General features: G+C 38.6%; 1 protein-coding gene across 1 annotated transcript in view; it reads right to left on the reverse strand.

Annotated features, from left to right (window-relative positions):
• The window catches only part of SPEF2 (sperm flagellar 2), a 195,311-nt gene that overhangs the window by 145,864 nt on the left and 30,184 nt on the right, over positions 1-19,263 (reverse strand). Inside the window, exons 7-9 of the mRNA XM_052659101.1 lie at positions 14,231-14,419; positions 9,693-9,880; positions 4,378-4,546 (exon numbers count right to left, since the gene is read on the reverse strand). Coding sequence (XP_052515061.1) covers positions 4,378-4,546; positions 9,693-9,880; positions 14,231-14,419 — 546 coding nt within the window. The remainder of the gene's footprint in view (positions 1-4,377; positions 4,547-9,692; positions 9,881-14,230; positions 14,420-19,263) is intronic.

Consider the following 19,263-nt stretch of genomic DNA (forward strand, 5'->3'; position numbering starts at 1 on the left):
AGGAAGATAGACCCCCCCATGGCTCATTTAGTCCCACAACCCTATTTCCATGTGGGAAAATAAATCCAGTGATAATAAGTTCTATTATATAAATAAATTTGGGGATACATCTGCAGTAGTGACAAAAACATGAATGTTAAACCCTAACATATACAGCTACATCTTAAAGTCTAGTTAATGTAAATCACGAGTCAAAGTGTTGCTGATAAAAACATTCATCACAACACACATTATAGGGTTAACCTAACAACTACAGCAAACTTAAGAGATCATTAAATAGCAATTTTCATTGAAAACAAAAATAACAGCAATGAAAAACTATGACCAGCATCAGACAACAGGGATGATGTGCTGGACACAAAATATCCTCCCTCCAAATTGTAGGAATTCCAATTACACCTTGCTCCTGGGCATGCACAGTAGAGCCCTCAAATTTCCAAGTGCTTTGTGGTAGGGACTTCTTAGAAATATCTGCATCAACAGGAAACCGTGGCCATGAGCTAAATTTAGTTTGAATACCCAGTTATAGTAACTCAAACTCATTCAGTAGCTAATTGCTAATAAGCAGCTTATGTTAAAATGAAATACTATGGACCTGTGAGTCTTTTGCCAGTAAGGAGCATGGAAGGGATTTGCATTTGGGGGAGCTTGGGGTTTGCCAACAGGAGTCCACTGAATAACTGAGAACTAGTGGCTGCTGTGTGGGAGCCATGCTGTCAATTGAACTGGGGCAGTTGGGCTCTTGGCTTAGCCTGTTGTTCATGGTCCATAGGATTTTGGACTCCTCCCCATTCTCCACTAAACAACTCTTATCCTGTAGTGGTTGCTTGGGAATCCCAGCAGGGTATGGCTCCATAAGGAGGCTTCTGCCTCCCTCTTAGGAGAGATAAATTATATTGTTGGCCACACCATTCCTGGTCCAGAGTTCTCTCACATGTAGCCATTCTAAGAAAAGAATATGATGATTGGGAAATAATGTGAGGAAAAAGGAGTCAAATTTTTGGTGGCTATATATGACATGGACATGAGCAAAAAATTGTTTTTATGTTAGTTTCTAGGTGCAATATTTAAAATTTTTAAAATTTCACATGCTAGCAAGGTAATGCTCAAAGTCCTTCAAGCTAGACTTCAATAGTACATGAACTGAGAACTTCCAGATGGACAAGCTGGATTTAGAAAAGGCAGAAGAACCAGAGATCAAATCGACAACATCTTGTTGGATCATAGAAAAAGCAAGAGAATTCCAGAAAAACGTCTGCTTCATTGACTATGCTAAAGCCTTTGACTGTGTATCACAACAGACTGGAAAATTCTAATGAACTGGTTCAAAATCGGGAAAGGAATATGTTAAAGGCTGTATATTGTCACTCTGCTTATTTAATTTATATGCAGAGCACATCATACAAAATTCTGACCTGGATGAGATGGTTGAATGGCATCACCAACTTGATGGACATGAGTTTGAGCAAGCTCCAGGAGTTGGTGATGGACAGGGAAGCCTGGCACACTGCAGTCCATGGGGTCACAAAGAGTCGGACATGATTGAGTGACTGAACTGATACTGATACTGAAGGGAAAAGGTAGGATGGGATGGATTGGGAGACTGGGATTGACATACATGCAGTACAATGTATAAAATAGATAACCAATGAGAACCTACTATATAGCACAGGAAACTCTATTTGATGCTCTGTGGTGACCTAAATGGGAAGAAAATCCAAGGAAGAGGGGATATGTACATATGTGTGTGGCTGATTCACTTTATTGTACAACAGAAACTATCACAACATTGTAAAGCAATTATATTCTAATTAAAATAATTAAAAATTAAAAAAGAAAACATGATTGCTTCCTCTAACCAAGTTTTAAAAGTATGATCTCAAAACCAGGAAGCATCAGTTCTGTACAGATGGTAGATACTGCTGTTCAGTTGCTAGTTGTGTCTGATTCTTTGAAACCTCATGGACTACAGCATGCCAGACTTCCCTGTCCTTCACAATATCCCAGAATTTGCTCAGACTCATGTCCATTGAGTTGGTGATACCATCCAACCATCTCATCCTCTGTCACCTCCTTCTCCTCCTGCACTCCATCTTTCCCAGCCTCAGGATCTTTTCCAATAAGCTGGCTCTTCGAATTAGGTGGCCAAGGTATTGGATGGATGGATGGTGGATATAGGCACTAATAAAATATGCTACGAATGTAAACTTTTTGAAGATCAATTTTTAAGCTATGTATTTGGCTGAAGGATTAAAAATTTTGAGCAAAGTTAGCACTTTGCTAAAACTGTTCCATGTTTATTAAGCCACATGTGTTGATCCCCTGTCTCTTGTGAAAGACTATTTGAGCCAGAGGATAAGATGGTTGGATGGCATCACTGACTTGATGGACATGAGTTTGAGCAAGCTCTGGGAGTTGGTGATGGATAAGGAAGCCTGGAGTGCTGCAGTCCATAGGGTCGCAAAGAGTCAGACGTGACCGAGCAGCTGAACTGAAGTGAACTGAACTGAACTGATTTAAGCCAGATAATGTATTTTCAAAGTTAAGACATTTATTATTTACTTAAATGCAAAACATTTAACAAGTATCTGAAGAAATGAAAGTTCTAATAATAGGGAATAATAAAGGACTGTTTACAGTAAATCCGTTAACACCCGTATATGGTATAGTTTCTATCGCAAAGTCAAAAGGAACACAGCATATAACACGTATCAGATATCCTAAGGTAATATTCACTTCCAGGACAACAGCCAAATCCAGAAATAAAATACATAGCATTATCAGACATTCACATACTCCTAGAAAATGTTTATAATTTGCTGCAAAAGAAACATACCAGCTACTTCAGGATGTGGCTAAGACAAGCATGTTCCTGTGGTAACAATTTCCCAAACAAGAAAAAAAGTTAAAAAGACAAGTCTTTGCTAAGCTGCAGACTACCAGGTCTCCTGATTTATGAAAGCAACAAGATAGATCTGGTTAAGAAATAATTCAGAAACAAGTATTTCATGAGTCAGCAAAATCTGTCAAATAAAATGACTTTGAATCTACAATGGAAACAAATACCTTCACATGTCAAAGAATACCTTCACAATGTCAAAGAATTTTATTAGGCAGCATTGTACTTTAAGTTGACATACTAGATCTAGAATATTCTATGACCATGCAAATAAATATGAACATATATCCTATAAGGTTCTGATCAATCCTTAATAATTATTTTAGTGAGATGTATATATAGACTTATCCAATTAAAATATGATATACATTTAGTTTCTCATAATAACAACAAAATCTCTCTTATCTTTTTATAAAAAGCTTATCTTCTTTTAATATTTTCATATTAGTGCTATTTTACACTTTGCCCTGTTTATTGTCACTCATTAATTTTATTTGTGCCTTCTTTCAATAAACATTGAGTATTTGCTAAGTATCAGAAAATGATTGGGTCAACTTATCTTTTTTTCATATTGTACTTACTACCCTTCTAAAACCCGTTCAATCATATTTTTAAGAATAAAAAGCCTCATTTGCCATTCCATTGCTGATGATCTACCCAGAACTTCTATCCCATAGCTATTCATTTCACATCTTTCCTGCTAAAGGTGAGATGAAGTAGGATAGGGAGGGCAGGGTGGTCAGGAAAGAAATTAGTACATATTATTTGCATCCAACATGTATTGCACTTGGCTAAGTGTTTAACACATATTGTCTTAAATAAGTTTCACAACAACACAATAAGGTAGTCATATTGTTATCCCCATTTCATATATCAGATATGAAATCAAGACTCTTAGCACTACAGGCCTCACAGTTAGCAGTTGGCAGTGCCAATAATAAGATCTCAGTCTGGTTTATCCCAGTGGTCTTTCAGGGGCTCTTTTAAGAAGCACAGCTGGCACCCATATTAAAAAAAAACAACACTGAATCAAATTATTGAATAAAAATGCATCTGTATCACTCAAAACCTCAGATCTTCTCCCCTTTTATTTTCCTCTAAAAGCAATATGCTATGTAGATAAATTACTAGGAAAACCCATTTGACCAGGGGTTTTGAAGCAAAGGTAGATAGCTCACTCAAAGAAAACTGCTAACAAATAAATTAAAAACTTCAAAATTCTGAAATCCACCTATTGTATTATGCTTAATTTTATTTCAGACCACTCTCCAATATTACTGGAAGTAACAGATAATGAATTATGAATAGGCTAGCCATTTAAGTTATTACTATAAATACAAATTAAACTAAGGCAAAATAGAACACAAAACACCCCATTTTATTTAATAGAGATGAAAAGAAATAATATCACAAATTAATATAAAGCAATGGCATTTATTACGTTGCATGCTCTTTAATTATTCCACATTGATAGGTACCTTATATTCTTCATAATCATTGTTATCTAGCAAGTTCCTTTTCTCCAGTTCTACAAGGTGTTCTGCAGAGAGCTTAGTTGGTAAATGTCTAAGAGAGGCTTGCTCATATATGGGTTTTCCATGGAAAAACAGTTCCTTCCAATCATGCATCAACTTATATGGGATCAGGCTACAGCAACAAAGAAAGAAAAAAAAAGGTTTAGATAAAGCAATGGTTAGTTAAACACACATCTTAAATCTTAGCCTTTCTATTACCATGTTCATTCCCCAGACTCTGCTATTTGAGGCCAGAAGTTCCACTTACTATGACATTCCTAACAGCCAGTAAAATGGCTGAAACTTAGTAGTATGAATGAATGAATGTTACCTAAAGTCAAACTTGCTTTGACTGTGCACTAAAAGCACACTATATCTAAAAATAATGACCACTAATCATAAAACTTAGTTTCTTTGATTTCCAGCTGTGATACTAAATGGCTGTGCAAGCTTTGAATATCATTTAACTGTTCCAATATCAGTGTCCTCTTATGCAGAATAGACAGAATATTTTCCAAGGCCCCTTTAATATGACAACTAGTTTGCATATTTGCAAGTAATTTGTAACAGAAAAATCTAATGTATGGTGGCTTTTATTGTCACTGAACATCTGGTAGCCTTTGCAATTATTTTTCAGTACTTTTTCTATTTAAGTTAGATGAATGACTTGGAGGCAGTCAGGACAGAGTAATCAAAAAACAGTTCCAAGAGGAACAAAATGTGCAAAGGAAGGAAAGAGCCTAACATAACTCAGATCCATTTCTCTAAAAATAGTGGAAATTGAAATTACAACCTAGCTTGAAATTACAACCTAAAGAGCTGTATTTCATTGTGAGACATGCTACAACATGCATAAACCTTGAAGACATCATACTAAAATGAAATAAGCCAGATACAAAAGGACAAATATGATTTTACTTATATGAGGTACCTAAAATAGACAGATTCATAGAAACAGAGAACAGAACAGAGGTTACAAGGGGCTGGAGGGAAGGGGAATGGGGACTTATGTAATGGGTACATCACTTCAGTTTGGGATGATGAAAAAGTTCTGGAGATGGATGGAGGGAATGGTTGCACAACAGTGTGACTGTACCCAATGCCAGTAAACTTTAAACGGTTTGAAAGTCACTTGAAAAAGGTTAAAATGGTAAATTTTATTTTATGTATTTTTCTCCACAACAGTAGTTTTTCATTAAATGCAAACTTCAAATATAATATATTTTGTTTTCCACTAATAAAATATTTATATTTATTAGATATTGCAGAGATATGAAGTTTATAACTAATATACTCAAGCATAGAAAAATTCTAACATGAATTTTTAAAATGGCATGGGCTCCTGTGTTGAAGTAAATGATTAACAACTTTTATATTGTCAAAAACTTAATGTGGCAATTACTGAATCAATACTCTCTTATCTGAATATTGATAATTTTGTTAAGAAGTCCTAACAAAAGTCAGTTGATGTAAGAAGGCTAATACCAAGAATATCCCTGTGTTCTTGGGAAAAAAAAATGTTGATAACATCTTCTTTAGGAAAGTACAGAGAAAATAACGTTATCTTGACAGTCAATAGTAGAGAGTAAAAAGATCTTAACATATTTGCTTAAACACTGTATTCACTTGCAAGTAAAAGACACTTAACATTTCAAAGCAAATGACCCCTTCAACGTTTGATATTAATGCTCCTGGAATTTTAAAATTTTGTGTATTTTGCATTAAAATAAAAATGACTTCATATAATCAATGTTCTCTCAATATTAATTTTCACAAAGCAGGATTTAGAGAGGAACAGAAGTCAGACTAGTATATGACTCTATAAAATACTATGATAGTCAAAAACAATACACACAGGAAGTCCTCACCTTACTAGCTAAGTTTGTGCTCTGTAAGGGGATTTTTAGGTCACCTATTTGACACAGAAATAATCCTTTTACGGGTGAAGAGAAAACTCAACGTTGCCCCTAGGACAGGTGATTAACGTCTAGCTCCTTTCATGCTGGCCCCCAGCCAGCATGGCTGAGACTATCTCCACAGCCTCACCCAACAGAGGCGTTCGTGGAGCAGGCGTGTGAGAAACCCTTTTCTCACAGTCTCCTTTCCAGGCTCTACCAGGGGTGTCAGGGGACCTCTGGCATTCTCTGACTGGCAGCTGTGTGATTCTCCCTTGATGTGATCACAAGGTGTTCTCTCTATGTGCATCTTTTCTGTTTCTTATAAGGACACCAGGCATCGTTAATAAGGGCCCCACCTTCCATGGGTATGACCTGATCTTAAATAATCAGTGAAGACTATTTCCAAACAATGTTACACTCTGGGGTATGGGGCGGGTAGAACTTTTAATATAGCTTTCTGGGGCAGGGGAACAATTCAACCCGTATATGAGCATTTCTATATTGCCTTTTTTAGACACAAAATTTCAAAGTAAAGGCCCCTTAAAAACTTATGCTATTAATACCTCTGGAAATTTCATTCTATATATTTCGTTTTCACATTCAGTTTGAGCTCTCCCTGGCTTTTGGTATGATGTATGGCTTTTCTTTTTACTGAAGTCTGCACATTTTTGGATTATGCTGTGACACTCTGGATCATATATAAGCCTTCTGTTCTAGTTGATTTTTTCTGACATTGCTTGAGGAAGGGAAGGAGAAGGGGCCATCATGTTACTGACAGGTGAGGACAGAGGTCCCCATGTGGACTTCCTCATCACCAGAGGGAAGGGCATCTTTGTTGCTGATGAAGGAGGTGGCAGTTCTGTCCCCTCACAAGGTCTCTACCACAGTGGGGGTGGCCTTGTGACCACCGGGCAATGGTGAAGGTCCTGACCCTCCCTTGGCTCCTCTAACATGACCCTCATGGGGAGGGAGCAGTGGTCGGTCCTGCCTGGTGGGGGTGGAAGTCCATGCTTCCTACCTGGCCTCTGGGATGGTACCCTGGTGGGGGTGATGGGGTCCCTTGTTACAGTCTTGTGAGGGTGGAAGACAGGCTCCCTCCTCGCCTTTGCTGGCCGAGGTGGAAGTGGGGCTACATTTTTCCTGCATTTGATAGTTAGAAAAGACTGGTTATCGTCTGAAAGTTTTTCATCTTGCTAGGCTGCTCCTTAACCGACTAGAGACAGCAGGTTCTTGTCGGGCTTATTTTTTGTCTACACCATTAGTATCTCTGTTTCCAGAATATTCAGTTCCAATCTGGGATGTGTGAGGCAAAAACAGAAAGAACTGAGGAAGCTCATCACAGAGTCCTGAGGTCATCAGCCAGTCCCACTTCTTCCTTCCATCTTCAGAGCCTTCTTATGCTTGTTTCATTCACAACGTCCAGGGTTTTTCACTGTACTTAGCGGGAGAAATAGGGAAAGGGGCATCCACTCCATTTCCCCACAGTAGAACAAGATTTCTGTTTATGTTTCAATTTTGAATTATGAGATTTTACTTAGGGGAATCAAGCTGTACTTCCCCCACTCCAAATTATTTTTTTTATGTTTTTATATTTATATCTACTATTTTCTGTTTTTTATTCTATTACTCTATTTTTATCTTATTACTCTATTTTTTATCATTATAATGCATTGTATCACCTTTCCTTTTCAACCTTTTTGTAGATTACTTCTTCATCAGTTTATTCTAATTTCAAAATTTTGAATTTATATTAACAGGAAAAAGTATTTTTAAACATTTACTCCTTAATTCATTTCAATTTTTAGTCTTATTTTTCTTTTCTCAATCTTGTACCATTATAGTTTTATCTTCAAAATGTCCTCATCATCATGTTATTTCAGTTAGTAGTTTTTATACAGTATTATGTCAGAAACATACTTTTGAACTGTGGTGTTAGAGAAGACTCTTGAGAGTCCCTTGGACTGCAGGGAGATCAAATCAGTCAATCCTAAAGAAATCGGTCCTGAATATTCATTGGAAGGACCAATGCTGATGCTTGAATACTTTGGCCACCTGCTGCGAAGAACTGACTCACTGGAAAAGACCCTGATGCTGGGAAAGATTGAAGGCAGGAGGAGAAGGGGACAACAGAGGATGAGATGGTTGGATGGCATCACCGACTCAATGGACATGAGTTTGAGCAAGTTCCCAGAGTCGGTGATGGACTGGGAAGCCTGGCGTGCTGCAGTTCATGGCATCGCAGAGTCGGATAAGGAGCAACTGAGCTGAACTGATGTCAGAAACATGGCTGTCAGGGTGAAAGCAGTGGAGAAAGTTCCTGTCAAGTCCAGAGGTGATGGGATTATCTCCCCATCTTCTATTGACCCTGAATATCATGGGGCCTTCATTCTTTTCACTGTGGGTTTTCAAGAAGATCTCAGTCTGGATAACATCAAAAGTGTACAGACTTAAGTGGAGTGCCTTATCCTTTTGCTTTTGCTGAGAACTGCAATGTTATCACTCCCTTTCAGCTTCCAGCAAAGGACATCACAAGAAACTGGTCTCTGAAGCCAGATGTCATATTTGCTTAAAAGCTGTTGCTGAGATAATTCTCCACAGATACACTACACTACTTATTGTATCTTAGCTGGGGCCACAAGAGAAAACCATTATTCTAAACTGAGAACCAAGAAGAGTGATGTATTCTGTAAAGAGCTAGAAATGGAAATGAGACATCATATGACAAACCGTGTTGCTCTTTTTGCTTTCTCCACCTGGAAGCACAGATAAAATTTGCAGCTCAGTTGCAGGAATTGGCATTTCAACGTATTCCTTGTTTTTAAGTTTCTACTTTATCTGGCAGTGCTGAATGGCTTGCAGGACCTCAGTTCGCCAAGCAGGGATTTAATCCAGACCACGCCAGTGAAAGCCCAGAATCCTCACCACTAGACAACTGGGAAGTCCTATCCTTTGTTCTGATTTTGGCAACAGTGTATTCTTAATATTTTCTGTACTGTTAAATGTTTCCTTACAAATAGATTGACTCCTTTTAGAAAGAATGTGCAATGAAAAGTGATTTTGATTAGTAAAACAAAAAAATTTAAGTAATTCCAGTCTTCTAGGAAGCTCCTAATATTTTAAATAAATTATTATAGTCATCTTTGTAAATTATAGAGAATTTAGACACAAGGTTTAAATGTTAAAAGGCATAAATACAAATTAAATCAGGCTAGTAACTGGGTGAAATGAGTCTGTAATCAAGGTATTCTGGACCCCACTTCTAAGTCTTTCAAGAATAATCACTGTCTCTCTTTACTCATCAATTTAGTGCCACAATCTTACTCTTTTCTCAATTTTTTTGGTGTCTCTATTGTATTAACTATAAAAAAAAAAACCACTTACTTATTTGTCAACAATCGATAGTCTGCCACCTTAGTGGACAGATCAAGTATCTGATCCAAAATTTCTGCACATATTGAATAATGCTTTTTGTAACGAGCTTGAGCTCTTTCTATGGCAATCTGCTCATGAATTTCCTTATCTCTGAGGGCTTGTTCTTCAAAATCAATCTTGGCTTGTCTGGCTAAAGCCTGAGAAGGAAAAGACATATATTTTAGAGATTTGATTTTGTACTGGGGTATAGCCAATAATGTTGTCACAGTGTTGTGACAGTTTCAGATGAACAGCAAAGGAACTCCGTCATACATGTATCCATTTTCCCCCAAACTCCTCTCCCATAAATCACCATAACCGGACAGTGATTCAGGTAAAAATAATGTCATCGTTTCAATAGCTAAAAAAAAAAGAAAATCTCTAAATAGAATGTAACCTCCTTTCATATCAGGAAAATGATAAATCATAAGACAGCACTTTCTCCTTAATACATTAAGTACTAAGTATTATGGTAAAGACAATATTAGAAATAGTTCACCCTTAGCTTATGTTATCAGCAAAACCTAGTGCAGAGAGAAGTGTGCTGCATGGATTAATGATAAATTAGACCTGAAGTATTCAAGAAGTCCTGAGTTCATGGGCTGCAAACAGAGTTGGGGGTCACAGAGCAACAGGCAAGTTGTGCAGGGCACCAAGCATAGCTGGCCCCTTTGTGCCCATCTCAGAAGACCAATTAATCTAACATATCTACTCTGGCTAATGCCCTATGTCTTTTAGCAGGAGACTTCTGGAATACTGATTTATACTTAGAAAATATTTTGGAAATTCCCTGATTATTCTGGCTTGAGAATATCACACATTTGCCAACAAATGTGTAAATGTAAACAATGAAGCCTTCTGCTGTTACAGCCTTAATAAATTGATAAATTCATAAAGACATGTATTTATATAGAAAGTAAGAAAATATTTAAATGGTTTGACATCACTCTCTGCTTGGTTTGCACTCTTATTTTGTTTAGGGAACACTTTCCTTACACCAAGTAAAAGGCCAAACTTGGCACAACCAAATGTTTTCAAATAGTTATACCAACTCCTTGAGAAATTCAATCATGTGCTGACATGCTCCAGAAACAAGACCTGCCTCCCAATGTAACCTACCTCCCAAGGCAACCCAATGAATGTACAATGGTGGTTAATGTGGGCCTAGAGGAGCTGTGGTTGAATTCAAGCCTCAGTTTGTACACGACTCAAGTCCTAGCTGCAGGCATGGCATGTGTGCTCAGCTGCTGGATTGTAGCCTGCCAGGCTTCTCTGTCCATGGGATTTTCCAGGCCAGAATATTGGGGTGGGTTGTCATTTCCTACCCCAAGTGATCTTCTCAACCCAGGAATCAAACCCAAGCCTTCAGCATCTCCTGAATTGGCAGGCAGGTTCTTTACCACTGCACCACCTGGGAAGCCCCACTAGCTACGGGACCTGGGCCAGGCTGAAAGCTCCTACATCTCCATCTCTTCACTGGGAGGCCGGGATGGTATAAAGACTTAGCATGAACAGAAATTAACTGTGAGAGCAAATATCTCAGTCACAAGGGGCGAAATACATGACAATGGGCTGCTACTGTCCACTGAATCAAAGGGAAGCTTCATTTGTTTTGTTGTTGCTGCTTTATTTTGTTAGTTTGCTTTATCTTTGCTGGGAAAGGAGTTAGCTTAGGTGACCTCTAAGGTAGATTCTGAACATTTGGCAGGTCCAGGAATTACACTAGTACTTGCTATTGTTGCTGTATTGCTTCGTAGGCCCTGTTGTCATGGAGAAAGCACCTGGTTTAAGTGTAAGTATGCTTACAGCATGCTTCTCAAAGTGTGAAGGGAAAAGAAATCTGAGAGTCTAGGAGCACTCAGATGAGACTTTATGGAGAGAGCCAGTGAAATGGGTTGTGAGGTGGGATTATTGATACTACAAAGAGCCTGGAAGGCATGCGGAATATTTAGGATGCTATGAACTCAAACCTTGGGAGCCCAGGAATTCCTTCTGCAGGACCAAAGCAGCTTCCTCTCAGTTCTCCTCCCTCCCTTCCCCTCTCCTCACTCTCTCTTTCCTTCCAGGCCTTCCTTCCTTCTTTTTTAGCTTCAGAGTCTGCTATTTCTACCCCTTTCTCCTCCCCCATGCTAAACCCACCACAATTTCCGGTCCCATCACAGCAAAGTGGGTTGCAGCCCCAAATAAAGGAAGAAGGAAAAAGGAGAAAGGAAATCTGTGGGAGGCAGTAAATCTCAGTGGTGATGAGCCTAGACTCTGAGAGCCACTGTGCTCTTGCTTCTCCACCAAGCTGTGCAACTTTGAGCTTTTTAAGTTTCATTTTCCTGACGTGTGATATGTAGACACGAGCAGTGTCCACTGCCAATGAGGCTGTGAGAATGATAATGCATGAGATGAACACAACTCAGTGCTGGACTCAAAGTGAATACTCACAAGTGGTAAACACTATTGCAAAGAATTATTGATAATAATAGCAGGTGGCACTGAAATTTGAAACCAGGAATCGTTTTAATTAAAATAGAATTGATGCCCAGGTGCCTTCAAAAAAGAGATCAGCATATTTAACTTAAAAACAAAACCAACCCCTGATGAGAAACATGAAGTTCTCTCTCTCTGTCTTCCTTTCCTCCCCACTCCCTACTTAGGCACCCGCTACTCCTACTGCAGAAGGTAATACATTCAAACTGTGAAAACAAGTTATCTCAGAGGGAAGGGTGCTGTGGAGGCAGATACCTCAGCTTTGGGAAAAAGTAATCACGTAAGAGAAAGGGATGTGACTTCTTTTTTTTTTTTTTTTTTCAGGAGATTCAGAGCTTCACAATTCTGACCACTGAGGCTCTGGGAGACCGAGTGTCTCAATCCTCTGCAGTGAGTTCAAGCCAGGTAAGGAGAGAACAGGTCATGCTGCTCACCACAGTGAGAGCAGTCCTGCTCCATGAGACTAGGGCTTTGCTATTCTGCACAGAATTAACTAGGCTTGTGAAAAAAATATATTTAGTAAATAGGCACTTATTTCTCATGTAAGCAAATGGCACAGAATCCATTCAAGTTTACTCTTGTCAAAGAGGAGAAAAGAAACAATCCTCCAGATAATTCACCCCTTGAAGACACTTGAGATTATGCAGATCTAATACAGGGGATATGGCTCCCTACCCTCCTCCTAACGTTTTGGCTATATCTGTTCTACAAAGGCAAAAGCACTGGTGAGTTTCTTGACTCTGGGGAATATAGTACTTTCCGAATGGTATTTCTCAAAATTGCCTAATTTTGACACAAGCTACAATTCATTTTCATGAAATATCACAGTGGAAACCATGATCAGCATGGTTTATAAAGCATATTTATATTGATTTATACATAAAGCATTACCTTCCTATTTTCTGTAAGGTTTTCTCTTCTGCACAGCCTGGTTTTATGAATAGTTTATGACAGTAAAGACAAGCTATCTAAAATGCTTCCCATGTGAGTTTTACACTTCTTCAATCAAATCTGGATTAATGGATTGTATACATTTGAAACAACCTCAATAGGAAAAAGATAAGAAGTGATCCATATAAACACCTTGATAATATAAATATATTTTGGTTATTAAAACTAATACATATAAAAATAAGGAAGATGCTAATATATCAAATAACTAAAAGATTAGATACTTTGACTTTCAGAGCTATATAGAACCTCAACACAATGATATCATGTTGGCCAAGAGCATACCTGGCACCCATATCTTGGCTCTGTAACCATTCTCAACTACAATGAACCAGGGTCCCCTGTAAAAATGGCTTGTTCTAGTTCTGAGGAAAAAAGACTACAATATGGGCATGGGAAATCTTGTTTTACCAGAAAGCAAGGTATTGCTTATTAAAGACTCATGGTATCTTATAAAAAGGAGACAGCTTGAAAATGCTCCCATTTCCTGAGAACAGTATTCACCTAGAATAATGAACACTAATAACATCCCAGTAAACTTAGAGGATTTTAAAGAAAAAAAAATCCTTTATGCATCTAAAAAACATGAAACTTAGATTATCTTTTTTTTTTCTTTTGGACAGCAACACTTTATACCTGAAGAAAATGGAATAACATGTTTAAGATAGCCAAGGGAAGAAAATATATATACAGGGCAAAACTGACTCGTATAAAAGGCACATATTGATTGTTATCAATACACAAGCACTCAGGGAATAGTATTCCCATGAGCAATTCTTGAAGAATCTACTGGAGACCTTCAAACAACCAAAAAGATCAGAGAGACGTGGATACAAGGACTGGTGGTGAGTGTGAAATATTTGAAGAACCAAGACTGAAGGGAGAGAGTATAGTATGAGGATTTTATGTGCACCATTGGTGTAGCTGTACAAAATTAAAAACAGGGAGATAACAGAGAGATCATATAAAAAAACTGACTCATGAAATGATTGGCACCTAAATGGAGCCCTGTTTACCTTGATGCGGTAGAAAGGATCAAAAGAAACCTTAGAAGGATTGCTAAGGAGGGTATTGTTTACCGCTTCTCGATCAAGAGCATCCTGGAAGTCTTTAAGCCGTCTTTCCTCATATTGTTTTTCTCTGAAAATTCTGTTTTGCCATAAAACTTCCTTCTCGTGCCTAACGTGCATGAGCTGCACAGCGATCCTGCGTTCCTGCTGGGACTGTCGCATCAGCCGGTTGATCAACTGCTCCTCCCGATAAGCCTCCTGGAAACACCATTGCAAGAGCCAGTCATTTGTCAGGGCCATGTCCACTTTTGCTCAGCCCACTGAGCTGAGAAGCTTACACATACATCATGTGTAAAAGGCATAGTATTCACCTGCATCAGTTTTTGCCATTCGATTTCAAGTCAAACATGGCAAAAAATTCAAGCTATAAAAATGAAAATTTCCACCAAAGGTTGTATAACCAGAAGCATATGGTCTTGCAACTCAGTCATCTTAAATGAATGATTACTTCCTTTAAAATCTGATCAAAAATAATTTAGGTAATTGTTTTCAAGGTTTTATAAACAAAGGGTAACTCTCAAATTATAAGTATCTTTTCAGAAACTTGGAATTGTGCTGTATGCACTCAATATAAATACTAGCAGTAAAGACAAATGCAGATATTGTCTGGCTGAGAATGGCAGATCTGATAAGTTCCCAGCAGGGCCATCTCAATTTCTATGTGCTAGGATGGGGAGACTGGAGAAGAGGCTAAGAGGAAATGACCTACAGTTTACCTTAGAAAATTCGAGAGTGGTTGTAACCTGAGAGAGAAACTGGATGCACTCATCCCTTGGCTATCTTAAGAGAAAGAAGGGGAACAAGCATTAACAGTGGAAGAAGCATTAAACTGGCAATCGGAGGCCCTGGCCACTGTAGCTCCATCTCTACCACTGATTGGCTGTGCGGCCTTGGGCAAGTAACTTGGATTTTCAGGGATTATTTCTTGACAGGTGAAATGAGGGGTTTGGGTAGAAGATGGTCTCCAAGGCACCTCTAAATTCTCTCAATCTGTCTAAACAGAGACACCGTGTGGAAGAAGGAGGTAATTAAACTTCCCCAGGGGGAAGACTTGGAAGAACATCTACATGTTGGAGTTGTCTATTTAACACTAGATGGTAAAGAATCTGCCTGTAAAGCAGGAGACCTGGGTTCAATCCCTGGGTTGGGAAGATTCCCCTGGAGAAGGGAATGGCGACCCACTCCAGTATTCTTGTCTGGAGAATTTCATGGACAGAGGAGCCTGGTGGGTGCAATCCATGGGATCACAAAGAGTCAGACACAACTGAGCCACTAACTCTTTCACTTTCAATCCAGTTGTTTAGGAATAAAATTGGGCATCACTAACAACACTGTTTCAGATTGAGGGAGAAATACTCTATATATTTTCAGAATCAAGATACAAACAACAACACTCTATGGAAAGTAGCAAAACTTGAACTTGGGAACTATATAAAAATGCAGATTAAATAAAAGTTCAATTGAAAATAAACATAAAACTTTTTTTCCATTAGTAACATATCAAATAAAAAATAAACTCATGAACAACTTTGAAACTGGTTTCATCTAGTTATAACATTCTAGAAGTTTTAACATTAATCATTTGTTGCCTGTGTTGCCAGTGGAGGTGAGGCAGAATGTAAAAATGACCATAGGTTCTTCAGCTTTCTTCATCCACAGCCTTGCAGTGGATGCAAGCCTTGCAGATATTCCCATCAAAAAGTAGAATCTATTTCTCCACTTCTTAAATGGGTAGGGGGTGGCCTCTGACTTGAACTGGCCAATGGGACATTAGTGAACACAAAATAAAATGAAACAAAACACTTGGGGTCTGAATTAATTCTCCTGTGAGAATTAATTCTCCTCTGTCACTGTTAACACATTTTTTGCTTAGTTAGAAAATGAGAAACCATAGATGGAGAGATACCAACCTTCTCAGTTGGAACTGATGAAACTCTCCCAAGTCAGCCAGCCTCAGCCAGCCTCTGAGACAGGACAGGTAAGATCAGCAGAAGGCACACAGCTGATCCCTGCCCAAGTTACCTACCACATTTGAGGGTGGTTTTTGATAGCATAGTCATAGCCATATTTATTAAAAGTATAGCCTTGATTTATTATTCCAAGCGAATTCTATACTTAATGTGGAATATATTTGGCTGTATTTATATGGCAAGGCAATTTGGTTGTTGAGATGAGAGCTGGTCATTCTGATCCTTATAAGAACTGAGCTGGTCAGATAGGTCTTGGCTATTGCTTAGATGACAACATATTGTGATTATAAAAGAAAGGAAAATTACTGTTGAATGGCTGAGTCAATGTTACACATATAAAGCTTCAGTATGAAGAACCATCAACGTATCAGGACTTGTACTAAAAAGTTGAGTGGAAAGGAAGATTTTTTTTGTTCCATTGTACAAGTAGTTAATGTTTTAGAAATAGACTTTTCCTCAAAATTTCATTAGAATGTGGGACACATTTTCTCACAGAAAGAATATATGTTATGCTTAGGTGTTCAGGGAAGCCTACAGAAGTCTGTTTAACCCATAATGTACATGAAATAGTCTACATCTGCAATGAATAAGACAAAATAATAGAAGTCACATTTCTCTTTTAACTATATATAATTATATTTGGGGAAGATTTATACAGATACACAATCCAAAACATGCTCAGTTTGATTGTCAAGACCTCTGCCTTTCCCATGAGTTGGAGCTAGGAGCTAACTCTGATGAATATCATTGCTTTAATTCTCTAAATATGTCCAAGTAGCTCTCTTGGAGCATAGTGGCTTCACCAAACACAGAGAAGAGGCAGCGCAGAGATGGAGTTCCTTTAGTGGAAATATTAGTCAGAGAACCAACTTTCTTCATTGTCCCTTAGGTTGCTAGATCCCTGAACAGATCTCTAGCTAGAGACTGAAAAAAATCGAAGCTGTGAACATTCTGGTAGAAAGTGACGGAAGCCAGAAAGCATTTATTCACCCAGTTTTCTAAGTAACATCTCTAAGTAACACTTTCTAAGTAAATGTCAGTCCTGAATTACAAGCAAAAAAGTAGAAAGAAAAAACCTAGCAGCCAACACACAGCTGTTTTATAATATAAATGAAAATGTGTTCAAAATCTCACTGCTCGTTAATGAAATGTGAAATAGGTAGTTATTTTAAAATCTACCTTTTAATCATCTGATTTTCATAACCTGTAATTCATCTAATGAAAAGAGTGACTATCAAGGTGGCTGAGTAAAAATATTAATAAATGTGAATTCAAAGTAAGAAATTACCTTTCAGCACAAAGAGATGGCAGAGTTATTCTTTGAATTTTTCACTAAGAAAGGAGTGACACTATCAGAGTGACTCTGATACTGGATAAGCAGTATTACTTCTTCATATGTATAGGAAGCCTGGATTTCTCTTAAGGTAACAGAATACCACTGAGTGGATCAGATGTAATTAGGTGAATAAAAGAAGTGCCTTCAAATGGTCTTTCATATTTCAGACCCACAGATTTGTCCTACTTACATTCACAATCTGAATCACCTTGCTCCCCGTCTGTTCTTTCTACCATCTTCTGTATCATAGCTAATGATTCCTCCACGCACTCGGCTGCCCACGCCAGGCACTGGCTTCTCATCCCACTTTTCACTCCTCCATGTCTAATGAGTCAGTTATTCTCATCGATTTTACTTCTCAAATAACTCCTGAAGCCACTCCTGTCCCTCACTACTGCCTCTACCCTAAATGTAAACTGGAATAATTCCTTACCTGGATTACAGAAACAGCTATAACTTGGTCATCCCTCCTGCCATCTATTTTTAAAAGTGAAGCCAGACTGGCCTTGTCACTCTTGTTCCCCTTTGCACTCAGGATAAAGTATCCTGTTTCCCTCTTTGCAGCTTATAAGGCCTCTGATGGCTTGGCCTCTGGGGACTCCTGCCAGATAACATTTAATTTGCTAAAAGCCCTGAGCCATCCATGCAATATTCTCTCTGAAGACACACTTTACCTTCCACCATCTCTACTTCTGCTGGAAACTAACTCCTCACACTATACCCAGAACCACCACCACCTTCAACTGTCTAACTTCAACCCTCCCTCATGCTTCTGTGCTCTCCTACTCTAGAAAAAGTCTCTGAGGCAGGACAGAGCTGGACTTCCCTCTCCTCACTTTCATTGCACCTCCACACTCCAATGTAGTTGGTTGTTTACACATCCCCCTCAAACAGCAAGCTCTGTGAGAGCAGGTTTTTTCTTATTCTTGTTCACTGTTGTATCCTAGGCCTAGGACAAGTTCCCAGAGCATAGAAGAGATCCAGTAAATATGTGTTCAATGTAAGAGTTGATCAGTGATTCTCAATCCATAGCTGAATCAAATCACCTAGTTCAGTTCAGTTCAGTCACTCAGTCGTGTCCGACTCTTTGCGATCCCATGAATCGCAGCATGCCAGGCCTCCCTGTCCATCACCAACTCCCGGAGTTCACTCAAACTCATGTCCATAGAGTCAGTGATGCCATCCAGCCATCTCATCCTCGGTCGTCCCCTTCTCCTTCTGCCCCCAATCCCTCCCAGCATCAGGGTCTTTTCCAATGAGTCAAATCTTCACATGAGATAGACAAAGTACTGGAGTTTTAGCTTTAGCATCATTTCTTCCAAAGAAATCCCAGGGTTGATCTCCTTCAGAATGGACTGGTTGGATCTCCTTGCAGTCCAAGGGACTCTCAAGAGTCTTCTCCAACACCACAGTTCAAAAGCATCAATTCTTCAGCACTCAGCCTTCTTCACAGTCCAACTCTCACATCCATACATGACCACAGGAAAAACCATAGCCTTGACTAGACGGACCTTAGTCGGCAAAGTGATGTCTCTGCTTTTGAATATGATATCTAGGTTGGTCATAACTTTTCCATAGCCTTGACTAGATGGACCTTAGCCAGCAAAGTAATGTCTCTGCTTTTGAATATGCTATTTAGGTTGGTCGTAATCTTTATTCCAAGGAGTAAGCGTCTTTTAATTTCATGGCTGCAATCATCATCTGCAGTGATTTTGGAGCCCCCAAAAATAAAATCT

The sequence above is a fragment of the Budorcas taxicolor genome, chromosome 20 (assembly GCF_023091745.1).
Source record: "Budorcas taxicolor isolate Tak-1 chromosome 20, Takin1.1, whole genome shotgun sequence".
Taxonomy (NCBI): Eukaryota; Metazoa; Chordata; class Mammalia; order Artiodactyla; family Bovidae; genus Budorcas; species Budorcas taxicolor.